At 39.9% G+C, this 14596-nt stretch overlaps 1 protein-coding gene and 1 long non-coding RNA gene across 4 annotated transcripts; one reads left to right on the top strand and one right to left on the bottom strand.

Annotated features, from left to right (window-relative positions):
• Positions 1–691: 691 nt before the first annotated feature.
• LOC131882244 (uncharacterized) lies at positions 692–12177 on the bottom strand. Of its 2 annotated transcripts, none has more exons than XM_059229338.1 (5): positions 11888–12177; positions 8326–8444; positions 4162–4275; positions 3962–4077; positions 692–1260 (listed from the first exon to the last, which is right to left on the bottom strand). In XM_059229338.1, the coding sequence occupies exons 1-5, from the start codon at positions 12091–12093 to the stop codon at positions 1123–1125; spliced, it is 693 nt and encodes a 230-aa protein (XP_059085321.1). In that variant the 5' UTR covers positions 12094–12177; the 3' UTR covers positions 692–1122. The 2 variants fall into 2 exon arrangements, with proteins under 2 accessions (XP_059085321.1, XP_059085322.1); XM_059229339.1 differs by having other exon boundaries at positions 11884–12026.
• Positions 1224–10894, top strand: LOC131882246 (uncharacterized). 2 transcript variants are annotated; one of them, XR_009373468.1, is made up of 3 exons: positions 1224–1327; positions 1779–1985; positions 10678–10894. It is a non-coding gene; the product is annotated as an uncharacterized LOC131882246 (long non-coding RNA). The 2 variants fall into 2 exon arrangements; XR_009373467.1 differs by lacking the exon at positions 1224–1327 and having other exon boundaries at positions 1337–1985.
• Positions 12178–14596: the final 2419 nt, after the last annotated feature.

Below are 14596 nucleotides of genomic sequence, written 5' to 3'. Positions count from 1 at the left end.
CTCGCTCCATGTTTTGAATATATCTTTTCTTTTGAGGCCAAAAGGTGACATGAAAGGGATAATGAAGGCATAGATTCAAAGGTCGACAAAAGATCCCTTTGTTCACCTGCTTGAAAGGTCAAAAATCGATTTAAAAGCGCACATCTCACTTCTTTTTGTCCGTCCAAATTATGACTTCAAGCAGGCTTGAAGACTTTTTACCCACTCATTGCGATCTGATATCCCGTTGTCAATACTAAAAGTATGGACGGATAGAAACGGACCGCATTAGGATCGAAATTGACATCCCAATCTGACATATAATTGTATAAAGCATTACTGAAGGCATATTTAAGACCAAAGGAGATTTTGGCGTTGCACTGAACCATTGATATTGTAATAAACGTTTGTGGTGATAAAAACTCTGATGGACTAGATCTACAACTTTTATTTTCAGAAATTTCTGTCATTTTTTCCCTTTATGATGGCACATGATATTGATTGCCTCAAAGGATCTTAAAACATCATTGTACACTTGAAAGGCTTCTTAAACCAAAAGTTTGAATTTTTGACATTCCCATTTTCAGTTCTAAATTGTTCTCGTGATTGGAACCGAATATCGCCTGAAATTCAACTTGCTTACAGAGCCATAAGTCAAGAGTCATGAGTCATAAACCTGGACAAAACTGGTTTCTGATAAGTTTATGATTGATGCAGTTTGAAGAATGTTGCTTTATTACTTAATGATTTTTGAACAATATTGAAAGTCATGTTGTATGTAATGTATGAATGATAATACTACATATGTAGAATCGAAACGGTTCATCACGAAACACGAGCAACTCCGCAGTACGTAATAGTCGTTGGATATGCATCCAAGACCTTTTTGTGGGTGAGATAACCACCACCGAGAAAGGGTTGATGGTTTGGGGCTGGATGTTGTGGTTGCGGTTGCGGTTGCTGCTGGTGTCCTTGTGGTTTGCTGACATGATTTTTGAAAGCCAATTCTCCGGACGACCCACCTTAAGATTATGTTGAGTTCACTTTAAACGACATCAAAGACATTGAACATGGAGAAAAAACGGGTTTCAGAAATAACAATGCACGAAGTGGGAATATCAGGTCCACAGTTGGAAGGGTTCTTTAGAAGCCACCGGAATGCAAGGCAAAGCGCTTCACTTGACGCTTCTCGTAGGGATTTTCGATGCCCAAGGATCGATAGTATTGACAGAGGCCCACGCAGGGCTTGTGGGTGGTCAGTTCCTCGAAGACGATCTCCTCCTACATACAGAGACAAGAAAGAGAAACAACTTGTATTGTGGGCATACACAGCGACACGTGCTTAATGGTAGTATTTGCTCATTTCCACTCTAAGACCATTCAATCCATCGTGAAATTGAGAGCACTTAGCAATGTTGGTGGTGCTTGTTCCCTTGCTAAGGCAAACAACTCCAAACTGCCATTGATGCTTAACTAGTACTTTGGGAATTGTTATTAGCCACTCTCGGATAAACAAACCATATATGTTTTATTTTCAAGTCCTTCAACATCAGACACATGTTGTATTTGTAATTGAAAAACTATCTTTAGATAACACAACCTGAAAGTAAGTCAGTTCTCACTCTCACCTACCAGTGCATTCGTCAAATAGTGCAGCCCTGAAGTCTAATAGTGTGAGTGCAGATGATAAAAACTTATCTTGGCCAAACCTCTTTTGTTCCAAATTTCAGTGCTTCTATCTTCCATCTTCAAATGAAAAACTTTGGGGGAAACTATTTAAAGATTCCTAATGTTCCCAGGCCGTTTTTGAACACAAATGGAAAACAACAACAGTCGTTCCCATCTCAATCCGCTAACAGTCAACATCCATGCTCCCCGATCAGTTCTCGATCAAGAGATTTCCCTCGTGGATACACATCTTTCTACACGGAAGAGGTCTCTGGGTTTCGTTCCAAAGAAAATGGAAAACGAATCTATTTCCCGAGAGTTAGCCGGAAGCTCGAAAGGTATGATGTCAATAGATTTCAATTAATGGTAGGTTAGTTTTGATTAAAGTTTCAGTCCTGATTTTCCATTAAAAAAGTGCATATTTAAGTTTGTTTTTGTTTTTGCGAAGAACGTTAGGGAAATTGAAATACATGGCCTGTGGAAGTTATTCAGGATTTCGACGCGTTCCGAGTTTAGGGATTAAGAAATTTGTTTAATAAAGCCTCGGTCTGGAGACTTATTTCATTTTCAGGACAGAAAATTGAGGAATCCAGGATGGAAATGATTTACTTCTACCTAATAAACCCTTTGATGCGTCAAAATGTGAGCCTAGTCTAGATTAACTTGAATTTGTAGAGAACGGGAATCTTGATATTTCAAATCTTCTCTTTTTTATTTCTAAAACGAAAGATTCGTTCCATAGATTTTAGCGTTTGAACTCGGGTCTTTGGTAATTCTTAAACAAGAGATTTCAGCACGCCCACCAAAAGCTAAAAAACAATGGCTGAGTCCAACGAGGTTTCAAATCTCCGTAGCCGAAACAATGAAGCAAGAAAGGCCAATCCTTGTCTACTACGTATGCACTTACAGATCTATCCAAGGACACATTCAACAAGGGAGTAGACACTGACAGAGATAGGCCTTTCACCATCTTTACTTTTACTTTTGGAGGGGTCCCTAATGGAAATAAGTCGTTGTGTTCTCTTTGAGGTAAGACACTGATTTTTGTTTCAGCTGAGAGTGTTCTTTGTGGCTTTGCATAGTACTCTTATATCTGGCTGATATTTCAAATTGCATTTTGACGTTTTGTCTTATTGATAGAGCTCCAAAAAGTGCACATATGGAGGTCAGAAGAAAAAGTAGGCAAAAAGTGCAACAAATTCAAAATATACAACCATTTTCGAACCATGAATTTAAAATAAGCAGAATTTATAAAAATGAAATTGAAAATGAAAAAGTGGTTTTTTTTTATTTGCCAAATTTTCCTTTTCTGTAGAAAAGGAGTATCAAACTTAGCCACAACTAGATTAACTTGTGAAATATGTAGTCAACCCTATACACAAGAACTTCAAAATGTACGTTTTTGATAGAAATGAGTTGTTTAGAACCAAATGTACTGGACATGACCTCAGAAGGTCAATTTGAATGGCATCATGGCGTTGCTACATTTTTGAGAAATCTTTAAAAAAGTGAAAATATACCATCTCTGCAATATTCTGTTCCTCCACTCATTAGCATCTTTTGCTAATCAGAAGGGAAGTGTTGTAAATTTTAAGCAGGCAGAACCCTTTTATCCTTTTTTTCAAAGTAATCAAATGACCCACTTGGTAGGTGCTTCTTGAAATATGGACTGTGAACAAACTTCCCACCAAATCGGCCTGCTCTGTGTCATAGCAACTCTGGGTCAATTTTTTGAATTAATGTAATGAAACAAGGAATGTAGATCTCTTCGATTAAAGGCAGGTCATTTTCATTTCATTTATCTGTAAGGTGGTTTGTTGTGGCTGACCAAGAGCAGGCCGATAATTTGAATTTTATGCAGTGTTTACTACCTAACTTTGGACATACCTCCTGAGTTCCCTAAGCCTATGTTTAGGCTCAAACTAGGACAAGTTCATCTATTCAATAAGATTTTGTGGTCGTATGAAGTGCTTATGTGGAATATAGTGAACGGTTTAGGAGATACGAAATTTTAGCCTTCGTTTGCAGTTCACATCTCTAGAAGTCCGTGGTGCTAGTGAAGTTTATTACATCAATTATCACTGACAGTAAGGCTGCATGAATTAATCGCGTCATATAAATTAGCATAACTTAAGATAGCTGGATAATAAAGTCTAAAACTATAATTAATTCCTTCCAAATCTCATTGTCAATCCATTTATTGGCGTGTTTGGAAGCTCCTTGGAGGCATTATACTTTTTCCATATTGAATGGCCTAGATTTGCCCACAGTCCTCTCTCATCCTTCCGTTCAAGATGTCCTTGATCTAACTTACAGGCATGGGCTCATTCTCTCGTCTCTCTCCGTCCATTTTGCTCTCAAGGTTCATAAGTTTCCTGTAGTAACACAAACCCACACAAGGTTCTTCTCCGTCATCATCTTGGGTCGGCTCTGGAACGTCAAGAATGTGATGCGCAGACATTTGCTCGTTAATTGGGGTTTCAAGAAGCTCTGCGGCGTCAATTGCTCACTCACCACTGGGTTGCCAATAGGACTCTTCCACTGGGTCGTAGTGATAGTAATTGTTGGGCCGTCGATGAATGTCCCAAGGTTTGGGTCGATCGTTGTGGTGTGAGTTTAACAAAAGCCCTAAGAAAGCAAGAGAGGCAGGAATAAGACTAAGCACATATCAGCTGAAGTAAAACAAAATAAACAATGTTCGTGGACAATTTAAGGCTGGTTATTTTCTTTGGAAGCTAGCCGGTTGGTTATCTTAATTAGTGTTTTTGCCTTACCTGGGTATTGCGTCCTAATAAAGCGGTATTAACTAAGATTTGCTCAAGGCCTGATATAACTATGCAGTTGAAGAAAAGTTGACGTCGTTGATTCAAGACTGAATCTACAGCTTGTTTGCGACCTTAAAAACTAATCACTTTTATGGGTGCTTAATGATATTTCACCTACGTGTAGCTAGGCAGTTCTAATTTTCGAAAACATCGGAAATAGCCTCACGAAACCTTGTACTCAAACTTTGGGTGCAAAAGCCCATGGCATCTGTGCATTCATTGAGATTACATGCACAATTTGGCAGGATCAGTTCGTTAGAGCAACACGATGGTACCCACAACACTGATAAAGTTTTTGTGCAAATACCAAGACTTCAAGCAACGATTTTTGTTGTTTTTGAAACAAGGAACAACTTTAGTAAAATATCATATCGTATTTTAGCTCAGGTTAGTATATTTATCCACTTAACACCTACAAACAGATAGTATTTTTAAAAACGTAATCAATATATGTTGGGAGTGACCTTACTTGAGTTTTCAGCTACATTTTCACCCAAATCAACATAGTAAACGATAAGACTGCATTTACATCAAATTTGACTACAAATTGCTCCCGTTATATCTTAGAGCAATTGCCAAGAAATATTATATTCTTTTTCTATGCCTAAAAGTTAACTTTTTTGAAACAGGTAGAAAACCCCGAAAATAGTTTGCAATATAACTTAAAACTTACTTAATGTCAATATTTCACAATCGTGATCCCATACTTGTGAATCGCAACTTTAATCAAGCTTGATTTTGAATTTTGAATTTTTTTTTATCAACGTTGCATAAAAACATCGCTAGTACGTAGAAATCTTTTATTGCAAAAAGAGACAAAATTGAAAATTAAACTGTTAAGTGTATTGTTCATATATTTTGGGAACATATTAGAATAATGTAGCGTTTGGCACTGAACTAAGATGAAACGCAATTTTTCATATTTTGTAAGCTTAAAGCGACAATTTTTGCTACTTTTAGCTTTTAAAGAAATCTGAAAGAAAATGGAAAAATGTTATTTCTTGTCGTGTTATTGAAAACATAATAACTAAGAGAACGTTTAATTCTGATTGACTAAGTTTTCGACAATGATGCATTTTAATGGATTTAAGTTATTTTACACAACACACTCATCTGAGCTACTTTTAAACATGTGTATTTCACAAAAATTGTTCCTTTTGTCTCTTTGACAAAAAACACATCTCGTAGATGTCTCAGCATTTGAGCAAACGCTTAACCAGAAAATAAAACCACCATGGCAAGTGTATGCACAAGTTTAGAACCTTACATAGATTAAACGAATGACCGATGTTCCTTTTGCAGAAAGCCTAACTTTATGAATGGTGCTTTGGAGGGCTCGTTCATAATAAAAGGTATGCGTTGCGAATATGATAAATGGTAAAACTTTTGTCGAGGAATATTCGATATTCAATTTGAGATGGGAGCAAACTTGGGATTTTGGCAAAGTTGCGAGACTCAATGCATTTTTCATCTCCATGACACAAATGGAAGAGGATATATTTGCAGAAGACGAATAAGGCTCCTTCTCTCAATGTCGTAGTTGTTCAAGACCAGTGACTTTTGGCTCGGTGTCCAATACTCTTGGCTCTTTCTTAATCCTTGGGTAGTGTGTTGTTTAGTGTCCAAGAAGTCGAGCTTATGCCTGTTTGTGCGATATGCCTCACGAGAATGGGGCCACGACAGCCGCGGTGATTGATGATGCCAGAAAAATCCTCTCAAAACACCATTATGTCCAGGAGCCAACAAAAGATATTTCCTCCTTTGAAAGAGAGAGAAATCGCCCTTGGCAGTCCATCCTTTCCCTCAAACCGCTAAACTCCTCGGGGCCATATCAATTTCTTCTTCTTCTTCTACCAAGTGCCTCCGCTATTAAAAAAAAGTGTTCCTATCCCCTCAAAGCATTCCGATTTGAATCCACTCAAGAGGTTTTGTATTTTGTTTCAACATCCCCAAGGTTACCTTGTTGAGCGGCCTTGATCAAAAGGGCCTCCAAACCTGAAAGTCTCTTTCGTGTCTACCAAATCGGAAACAGTTTTTCACAGTTCTCGTGACAGTTCTCGTGGTGGTAAGCAAGTGCTCTCTGTGGGACTTTGAAGTCTCTGGTTGGCTTTGGGCCCTTCTCTCTTATAGGTTCCACTTCACTTTCATGTTTTGAGGAGGGCCTCAATTTCTCAAGTAAATTCAATTAAAGCGCATATTCGTGACTGGAATGAATCTGTAGATGGGAAAGTTTGGTTCCAGGAGTAACAGATGTGCCATATCTCCTGGCTACTTGTGCGCAGCTCAAACCATTAACAATTTAGTATGCATAGAATGGAGAAGCAAATAGTAGTATAAGGATTGGAAAGTTTGGCCAATCCCCGTCAACCTTTCCTCCTTCGCCTTCTCCTGCTCCTACTACGCGCATCCAGGAGATAAGTAGGTCCCTCTGTCGACCCTTGGGTTCTTTTTATTATCCGACTAATTTCTTGGGTTCTTCTCTCCTTCTTGAACTTTCCCAAGGAATACGAAGATCAATGAGCCAAGAATCTCAATGAACAAGAAGGCAAAGGTTCGTTTTCCAAATTGGATGGGGAAAAGGAAGGCCATCATCTGGCCTGGCTACTCCCCACCACGAAAAGTTCCCAAGGAAACATCAAACGAACCGGGCTTGTTCTCCCGAGCTATGGAACAATCTAATTAACAACAGTCGACATCATGTTCGTCGACGAAAGGTTAAACCCTCGAGGCCTTCATTAGGGTTGATTCAGAACCTTCTGCCCTCTTTTCTTGATTGCAAGGATGCATGCCTAAATCGTTCGGTACATATGGAACAGGACGTGACGTCATTGATTGGGAACCCATAGTCAAACGGCATTACATGCACGTGGCGCCATCTGACATAAAGTTGAAGAATACTTGAGTCTAAACAGTATTTTTACGAATCACCTCCCTTGCCAAAACCAAGTTAATCTAAAATCTCATAATGAATCATTCACAGTCACACAAAACTTTTAAAATAATAAATAGTCAATTATGATCACTTACAGATAGTAAAGTTTTTCAATTACATGTCAGTGACGTGACAACTTTCTGAATTATGTTCCAAAGTCTTGGGAACCAATTTGATATTTGATTTCTCCTAACCTTGTGGTGCAAGTCTTAGCTATACTTAACAAATATTGCAAACTAATCGGTTTTGCATGATTTTTTTCCGACAGGTTTTTGTTACACACGGAATGTCAAGGATGGCTTTTTAATTACAAAAGAGGGGTTTGTCAAGGAAAACAGGGAAAATTTCGTGAGACAGACAACAGCAATTACAACTTGAAACATTTGTCAAAAGTGTGGGTTACCACCGGTGCAATTCCTCGTAATTGAATGTAAGCAATTACCAGTCCCCTTTAAGAAATAACAGGCCCTATGCAAAATGGGGCATCTTTCCTTTCTTTGCCTTGCCATGATGATTTTCGCTTGTCTTCAAAATGAAAATTGGGATTAACATGTTTTTCATTTCTTTTTAGCTTCAATATTATTAGCACTTAATGTGTTCCATTTGACAAAAACTTTGAATGCCTTGTGTCAATTGGGTCAGTATGAAGGTTTTTTTAGTGATTGACGCAATCGCCCAATTGGAGCAAAAACTTTCGCCAAAGAGTCTCCAACATGAGTTTAAGCCCTCTGAGGTCCATAAGGTCGTGGTGTTCCTATATACCCTTTTAATTTAAAGGGGAAATCCTTTCTACCTTCTTGAGAAATATCCTGGCCTTAACCAAGTGTTAGAGAAGATCTAGAGGTATCGTATTTTGGCCCTTCGTGATCCTGGGACCTTGATTAGACGTGAAGTGGTCAGTGTTCCACTTGGTTTGCTCACCTTTTCCCATTAAGGACCCTTGAACGGGATGGAGAGCAATCCCAAGAATGCCCACCAACACAACTAAAGACATCAAAACGGAGCTCTTGGAAATGGGATCCAGATAAAAGCCAGCCATTCTGGAAAAAAGGAAACATAGATATGACCACTTCCATTGGGACCTTTGATGCAACATACAATCCAAAGCTGCAATCTAAAAGCACATGTTCATCTATAGTCGAGATCCCATTGAGTGTTGATATTCGGGCCGTTCTGAGCCAAGGAAGGAGAATGGGGAGTGTGTCAACAAAGAGATATGTGTAAGGGACGAAAGCATTGGATTTAATTCGCGATCTGCAAGTATTCTCATCCATCTATGAACTTGAACAAATACAAATAAAGCACTCATCATAGATTAATGCATCAGGATATTCCATAAAAAACATTTTCCAAAACAATCAAGTGTCCCAACTAGAGTCATCAATTTCAAAACCTATCGCCCTCTACCGTTCAAGGGTCTGATTTCTTATAAAGTTACTTTCTTGGGAAACAACACCACGAAAAGCTAACACTGATCTACGTCCAATGTGGTCAAAGGATGGCTAAACTAACAAACTCTTCTTTTTTTCAGCATTCGACTGGCTTCAAGCTTTGATGCAATAAAAAAAAGTAATGGAACTTTTCTTCAATTTATGCACTGAGTTAGAGATGGACGACCTCAAACGGCTTGGGCAAAAAAGGGGAGAGCAGAAGTAGTCCGTTCCTTGGATTGCTCAGATCACTGAGCCCAGTTTTTAAAGCCCAGGAGTGAATCTTAGACCGAGAAAAGATCCAATTTGTATAGTTTAGTACGACCTTTTTTCAATCTAAAATTCATTCCTTCGCTTTAAAAAGTTGGGCTCTGAAGTGCCTGCCTTGTTTTGATTTGATGATGGAACTTTTCGTAACTTTCAGCTGGACTCTTAAAAACAAATTAGGCTATTAAATGGCCTTTATTGAGGCAACATGCTTTTCGTGGCTATGTTATCGTCATTAATGTTTACTTTGAAAGAACTAATTGTTAAAAAAAAAGAAAAAAGTTAAAATGGGGTCGAAAAATTCTCTTAAAAGTGTTAAATACTAGTGCTAGGGCGAGTCCGGAAAAAAGTCGAACTCATACGAGTCCTTTCATTGCTTGACTTTTTACCTGATTCACCGAGTCCGAACTTAAGTCCAGCAAAAGCCTAGGGGTTAGATAAAGCAAAAAGACTCGTCTAGTGAAATTTGAAGAAAAAAATAATATTTTTTTTGACGAGTTCGGACTCGAGTCCTTTCTAAAAGATTCGAGTCCAGCCAATTTCTCCAAAATGACTAAAAGACTCGAGTGCAATCGGAATCAAATACATACATAATGGATAAGTTTAAAGCCTCTGTGTATTGGCAATTCATCTGCAAAGGTAGCAATCAGCTTTTAAAGGAATAAAAGAAAAGTAAGCTTCTGGTCTTTTACTCGTTGGAGCCGCAACGGTCACTAATGAAAGCCTCCAAAAACACTCGTGGGTTTCAGTTCAGATGTGTGCCAAAAAATGACAACATTTGGCTCGCTACAGTCTTTCTTGGGTCAGATTTGAAAGTTGATATTGTTCGTAAATGATCAAATTTATTTTCTCCCTCCATCGCTGCATTTTGCCTGTATCAATAATTATTCTTCCACTTTTATGGCAAAGTAATTCTCAAGAATGTCAAAGATGAAATTTTGACAAGGCCTGAAAAATTAAGCACTCATGTCTTCCTTCATCAATCTTAAACGTCTTTTGACGAGAAATTAACTTTCATAAGAAGTGTAGTCTGACTGTCAAAACTTGCTTTGAGAACCCATTTAAGCCTTGTACTACGTTTTTGTGAATGGAAGGAGGTTACGCTCAAGAGATATAAACTTTGACAAGTCCAAAAACTTTGAAACTTCCTAGGATTCAAATAAAGAGCACCTCGACGAAGGCGAGGAAACAAATATGCTCCCCATAGAACATGAATCAGGGTCGTCAGGATACTTCGTTTATTTTGAATATGAAAACCCACCAAAAATCAGGACCCTTTCTTTAGAGTCCCTGGCAATCCTCAGTAAACGAATTATCACCATGAAGATGCTCGATCTCACTTAAAGTTGGATGGCAACAGCTGCATTTGAAGAGCCAACTATTTTGGGGTCCAATTCGTTTTTTATGGCTCAAGCTTTGGAGCAAAATTGTTGGCTTCGGCGGAGCTCTCCGCGGCTTGTTTCTGTCAGAAGATTGCAAGCATCTTGCTGCTTGAGTTGCTCGGGAAGGATTCATTATTGGAAGTGCCCATCAAATATTTGATTCATCCGGAAATGTCATTTCTCTTTGCTCCTAGGGTTCCTTTTGTTCCTTCCACTTACCGAGGACTCAGCATTGAACCCTGTCCCTTGCCAGCCACTAAAAGCGTCCAACAAAGTTCGTCCACATGAATAGTACACTCGAGGCCCTTTGTTTATACCGTACAGTCGAGATAATCCCTACGTGGTCAATGCTCTCAGGGCAGCTTTTGCGTTATAGACACAATTTGCAATAAAGGACGAATCAACAGCGCACTCAATGTTTTTACTACCCAGACAATGGCCGTGGTCACACCGGGTTCCCTTTGTCATATTTCCGTTTAAACGAGGAAGGACAAAGCCAGCTCCCTTATCACAATTTCCAGCCCTGACAATTTATGAATTTGTCAACTTTATGCCTATGTCAACCGAGCTAGGCCACGTCCGGAATGCAGAGAAGTTGGGCCTTCAGAAAAGTATGGCACGTGATGATGTACGGAAAGGGGAACCTACTTGAGACCATTCAAGCTACGCTCGTTCACGTCAAAAAAGGCCAAACTTGGCTCTAAACCAGCTTCACAAGCTCAAATAATACACTAGTAGGTCTCCTCGAGTTGGATCAAACATGGATTCAATTAGTGCCACTGTAGTAGAATATAATGGCATTATAGTGGTGGCTCTAGATTCAACCAAAAAAGGTCTTGGAACACGGGGCCAACTCGCTTCCGATGTAGTATTTCCTCCAGTCTTTATTCGACCTTCTCTAGAAAAAAAATGATACGCTGCGAGCTTTGTGTCATTGGAGTTTGTACCGCGGTACAAAATGTGCATTGCCTGGAAATGCGACATTCTCATGCCTCGACGGACTCGAAAGAGCAAGCCAAAGTCATAGTCGGTCAACGGCGGATGGAATACCAAATGAAGAGATTGCGTTCCCCAAACACCAAAAGCCACCCTCCCTTCTATGTACACTGTTCCACTGACTTATTGAGCTTGGAACGTGCTTAACACTCTGTACCCAAGAGTAATGAATATCATGTCTAGCTTATGCCTTGGCCAGAGGGCTGCATAACCATCCTCAGCTAGAGCTTTACTACAATCTGCACATCGTTGTGTGCGTCAGGAGCAAGTTGAGTCGAATTTATCCAAGATACAATGCGCAATGTACGCACTTGAAATGATACTTCTTGTCAGTGTAGGTGCCAATGGAAAACCTTGTCAAAGACAATCGTTCAGGCGATGAGATATGAGTTGGACTGACTTACTCACTTGAGTTGAACTGGTTCTTGATAAATCGTGGCGTTGACGAACGCTCGGGAATGTAGTCGAAATCCCAAGATTCTGGCGGTCCTCAAAGTAGTTGGAAATGGGGAAAAAGATTCACGTGTCTGGTCTGGCACACTCCCGGTGCTCAAGTGTGAACCTTCTAGTTGGGTCGAACTAACGGGAAAAAAAAGAAGCGAGACGAGCACCATTTTTTGGTGGCGAATCGACACAGTAGCCCTCAAAGAGCCTCTTAACGTTGTTGCCAGCAGCCTCCCAATCTTGAAAGATGGAACTTGTTCCCGAGAAAGAAGGAGAGAAAGAGCGTGAGGAGGAGAAAAAGCGAGCGGAAAAGGGAGAGACGGAGAGGGGAAAAAGAGGGAACGTTCACGTCCCACGTTCCATGTTGTCCCACCGTGCTAGACGTGAGCGAAGAAGACGACGAGTTTTTGGTGGAGGGAACAGGGAACGGGCAACGGGGGGGCGATCTTGGAACGAACAGAAGCACATTAAAAGACACGCTGTGGATCTCCCTCACATTATTGTGACATTTCACAAGGGACCCATTCTTGGCTTGAGACAATGACAGGGCTTCAAGGCTGAACGAAAGAGCTTCAGAACCAGACGAAATGGTCGTAGATTGAGGAGGACGCGTTTTGGGCTCCACTCGTTTGGGACTGCAAGATTATAACGGTGGGGGATTAAATCCCAAGCTCGCTCGCTTCCTTCGTCTCTATCGCTCTTGCGCAGACACACTCACCCAATCAATTTCCGGACCTGAATGAGAATCGAATGTGGATAGCAGGCACAGAGGTGGCCTTCAATGCATGTACTATGGTCCACGACAATCTCCCAGGGGATCCAAGAAGAAAGGCCTCGGCCATTTAAAATTTGCCTGGGCCTTGCCAGGAACGAATTTCACGCAGTTTACTCCCACCAAATTAGAACTCGGGTGCAAAATCTTGCTTAACTTCAGGGAGTCGAGGTTCGTGTCCTCCAATCACCATCAATCCGGTTATAAATCTGTTTGACAAGAGAGGGAGAACACCGACAAGTCTTGAAAATAGGAGGAAATTGGAATTGCCGAAATTGCATTTTTCCCCCGAGTTTGACTCCAATATATATATATATCTTTTTTCCAATTTGGGTATGTCTTTTCTTGAGACTTGGTGCTTCTTGTTTTGGATTGAAGTTGAATCCAAATTTGGGTACCTCATCAGGGGTCTTACTTAGCCTCGCCATTGATATCAAAACTTCATAAAATAATAATTTGTTGATTAGCAAAGCTTCATAAACTAGATTTGACTTTATAACTCAATAAAATGGGAAAAATGGGTGAATCGGAGGTTTGTGAGAGCGATCAGAAAGGCGCTCGTTGTACAAGTATTTGAGCTCAATCAAAATAATGAAGAAATAAAATCGTCCCATTAAGTGACTTTGACAGATCTCCCAAGCATGACAGTGACAGCTGGGTGGGACCTCTGAGTGAGAAATCTGTTTTTGCCTAGTAAAAAATATTCTTGAACTTCGAAGTGTCGACTCAAGTAACAGAATATCTTAAAAGATTAGATATTGTATTGGCAGCACACTGATAATTTTATCTCATGTAAGCTGGATTCTTCGATGATCAGATTACCCTCTCGTCTCACCAGTGAGACGACTGCCACAGTGGTTCAAAAGCCTTTTTGAATTCCAACAGAAATATCCCAGTAAATCTTGTTTACTATTAGCTATATGAGCGCCAAATTTGAGCCAGAATTCAATGAATTAATCACGTCGAAATTGCTCCTTATGGTTTTTGAAAGGAAGAAGACTGTTAAGATGGATTTGCGCATTTCTCTCAATACCTGATAAGAGCTGGATTCTTGGACACGGTCGTCTCCTCTCGTCTCGTCTCACCCGTCTCACCACGGTGGTCAAAAAAGCTTATCAGGTATTGAGAGAAATGCGCATATCCATCTCAACAGTCTTCTTCCTTTCAAAAACCATAAGAAGTTATTTTGACGTGATTGATTTATTGAAGCCTGGCTCAAATTTGTCGCGCATATGGCTATTAGTTAACAAGATTTGCTTGGATACTTCTGTTGGAATTCAAAAAGGCTTTTGAACCACTGTGGCAGTCGTCTCAATGGTGAGACGAGAGGGGTAAGCTGATCAACGAAGAATCCAGCCAAGGTTTTATGACCACCGTGATGAGACGGGTGAGACGAGAGGAGAGGAGACGACCGTATCCAAGAATCCAGCTGTACTTAAAACAAATTCAGCTTTGAAAGCAGTCGACAGGGTGGCCGATTTGTTTCTCCACTTGAGATATCCATCGTGCAAAAATTTTGTTTGATCAACACTATCCTCAGCACCAATACTTATCAAGGTCTCATGAGCATCATGAACGGTGGTTTGTCTCGAAAAAACTTAATTTTTAATCTAGCAAAGGAAAGCACAACTTTTTGTGATTTACAAGTTTTAACAAAAATTTTTATAATCGACATTTCCACATGGGGGAAGAAGATTTGACATTCATGACCGTCCGTGGGCAAACCCATGTCGATCATCATTTATGATTTTGTTGGTGACCGGACAATTCGACCCAGTGGACAACTCAGCCCAGGACAACTCGACCCAGCGGACAACTCGACCCAGTACAATAACTAAACACATCATTTTGACCAAAAAGAACATGATGATTTGTCTAAAACCTTTCAAATTTTGACATTT

This window comes from Tigriopus californicus, chromosome 6 (genome assembly GCF_007210705.1).
Source record: "Tigriopus californicus strain San Diego chromosome 6, Tcal_SD_v2.1, whole genome shotgun sequence".
NCBI lineage: Eukaryota > Metazoa > Arthropoda > Copepoda > Harpacticoida > Harpacticidae > Tigriopus > Tigriopus californicus.
Note: the sequence above shows the minus strand (reverse complement) of the source record. Positions and strands in the feature narration are given on the sequence as shown.

What these genes read in the sequence shown, in the direction of transcription:
- LOC131882244 (XM_059229338.1), bottom strand. Translation starts at nt 12,093, where the DNA reads ATGGTGCTCGTCTCGCTTCTTTTTTTTCCCGTTAGTTCGACCCAACTA. An exon ending in CAAGAACCAGTTCAACTCAA is followed by an intron (nt 8,445 to 11,887) that starts GTGAGTAAGTCA and finishes CCTTTTTTCCAG; the next exon opens with AATGGCTGGCTTTTATCTGG. An exon ending in GAGAGAATGAGCCCATGCCT is followed by an intron (nt 1,261 to 3,961) that starts GTAAGTTAGATC and finishes CTCTGTATGTAG; the next exon opens with GAGGAGATCGTCTTCGAGGA.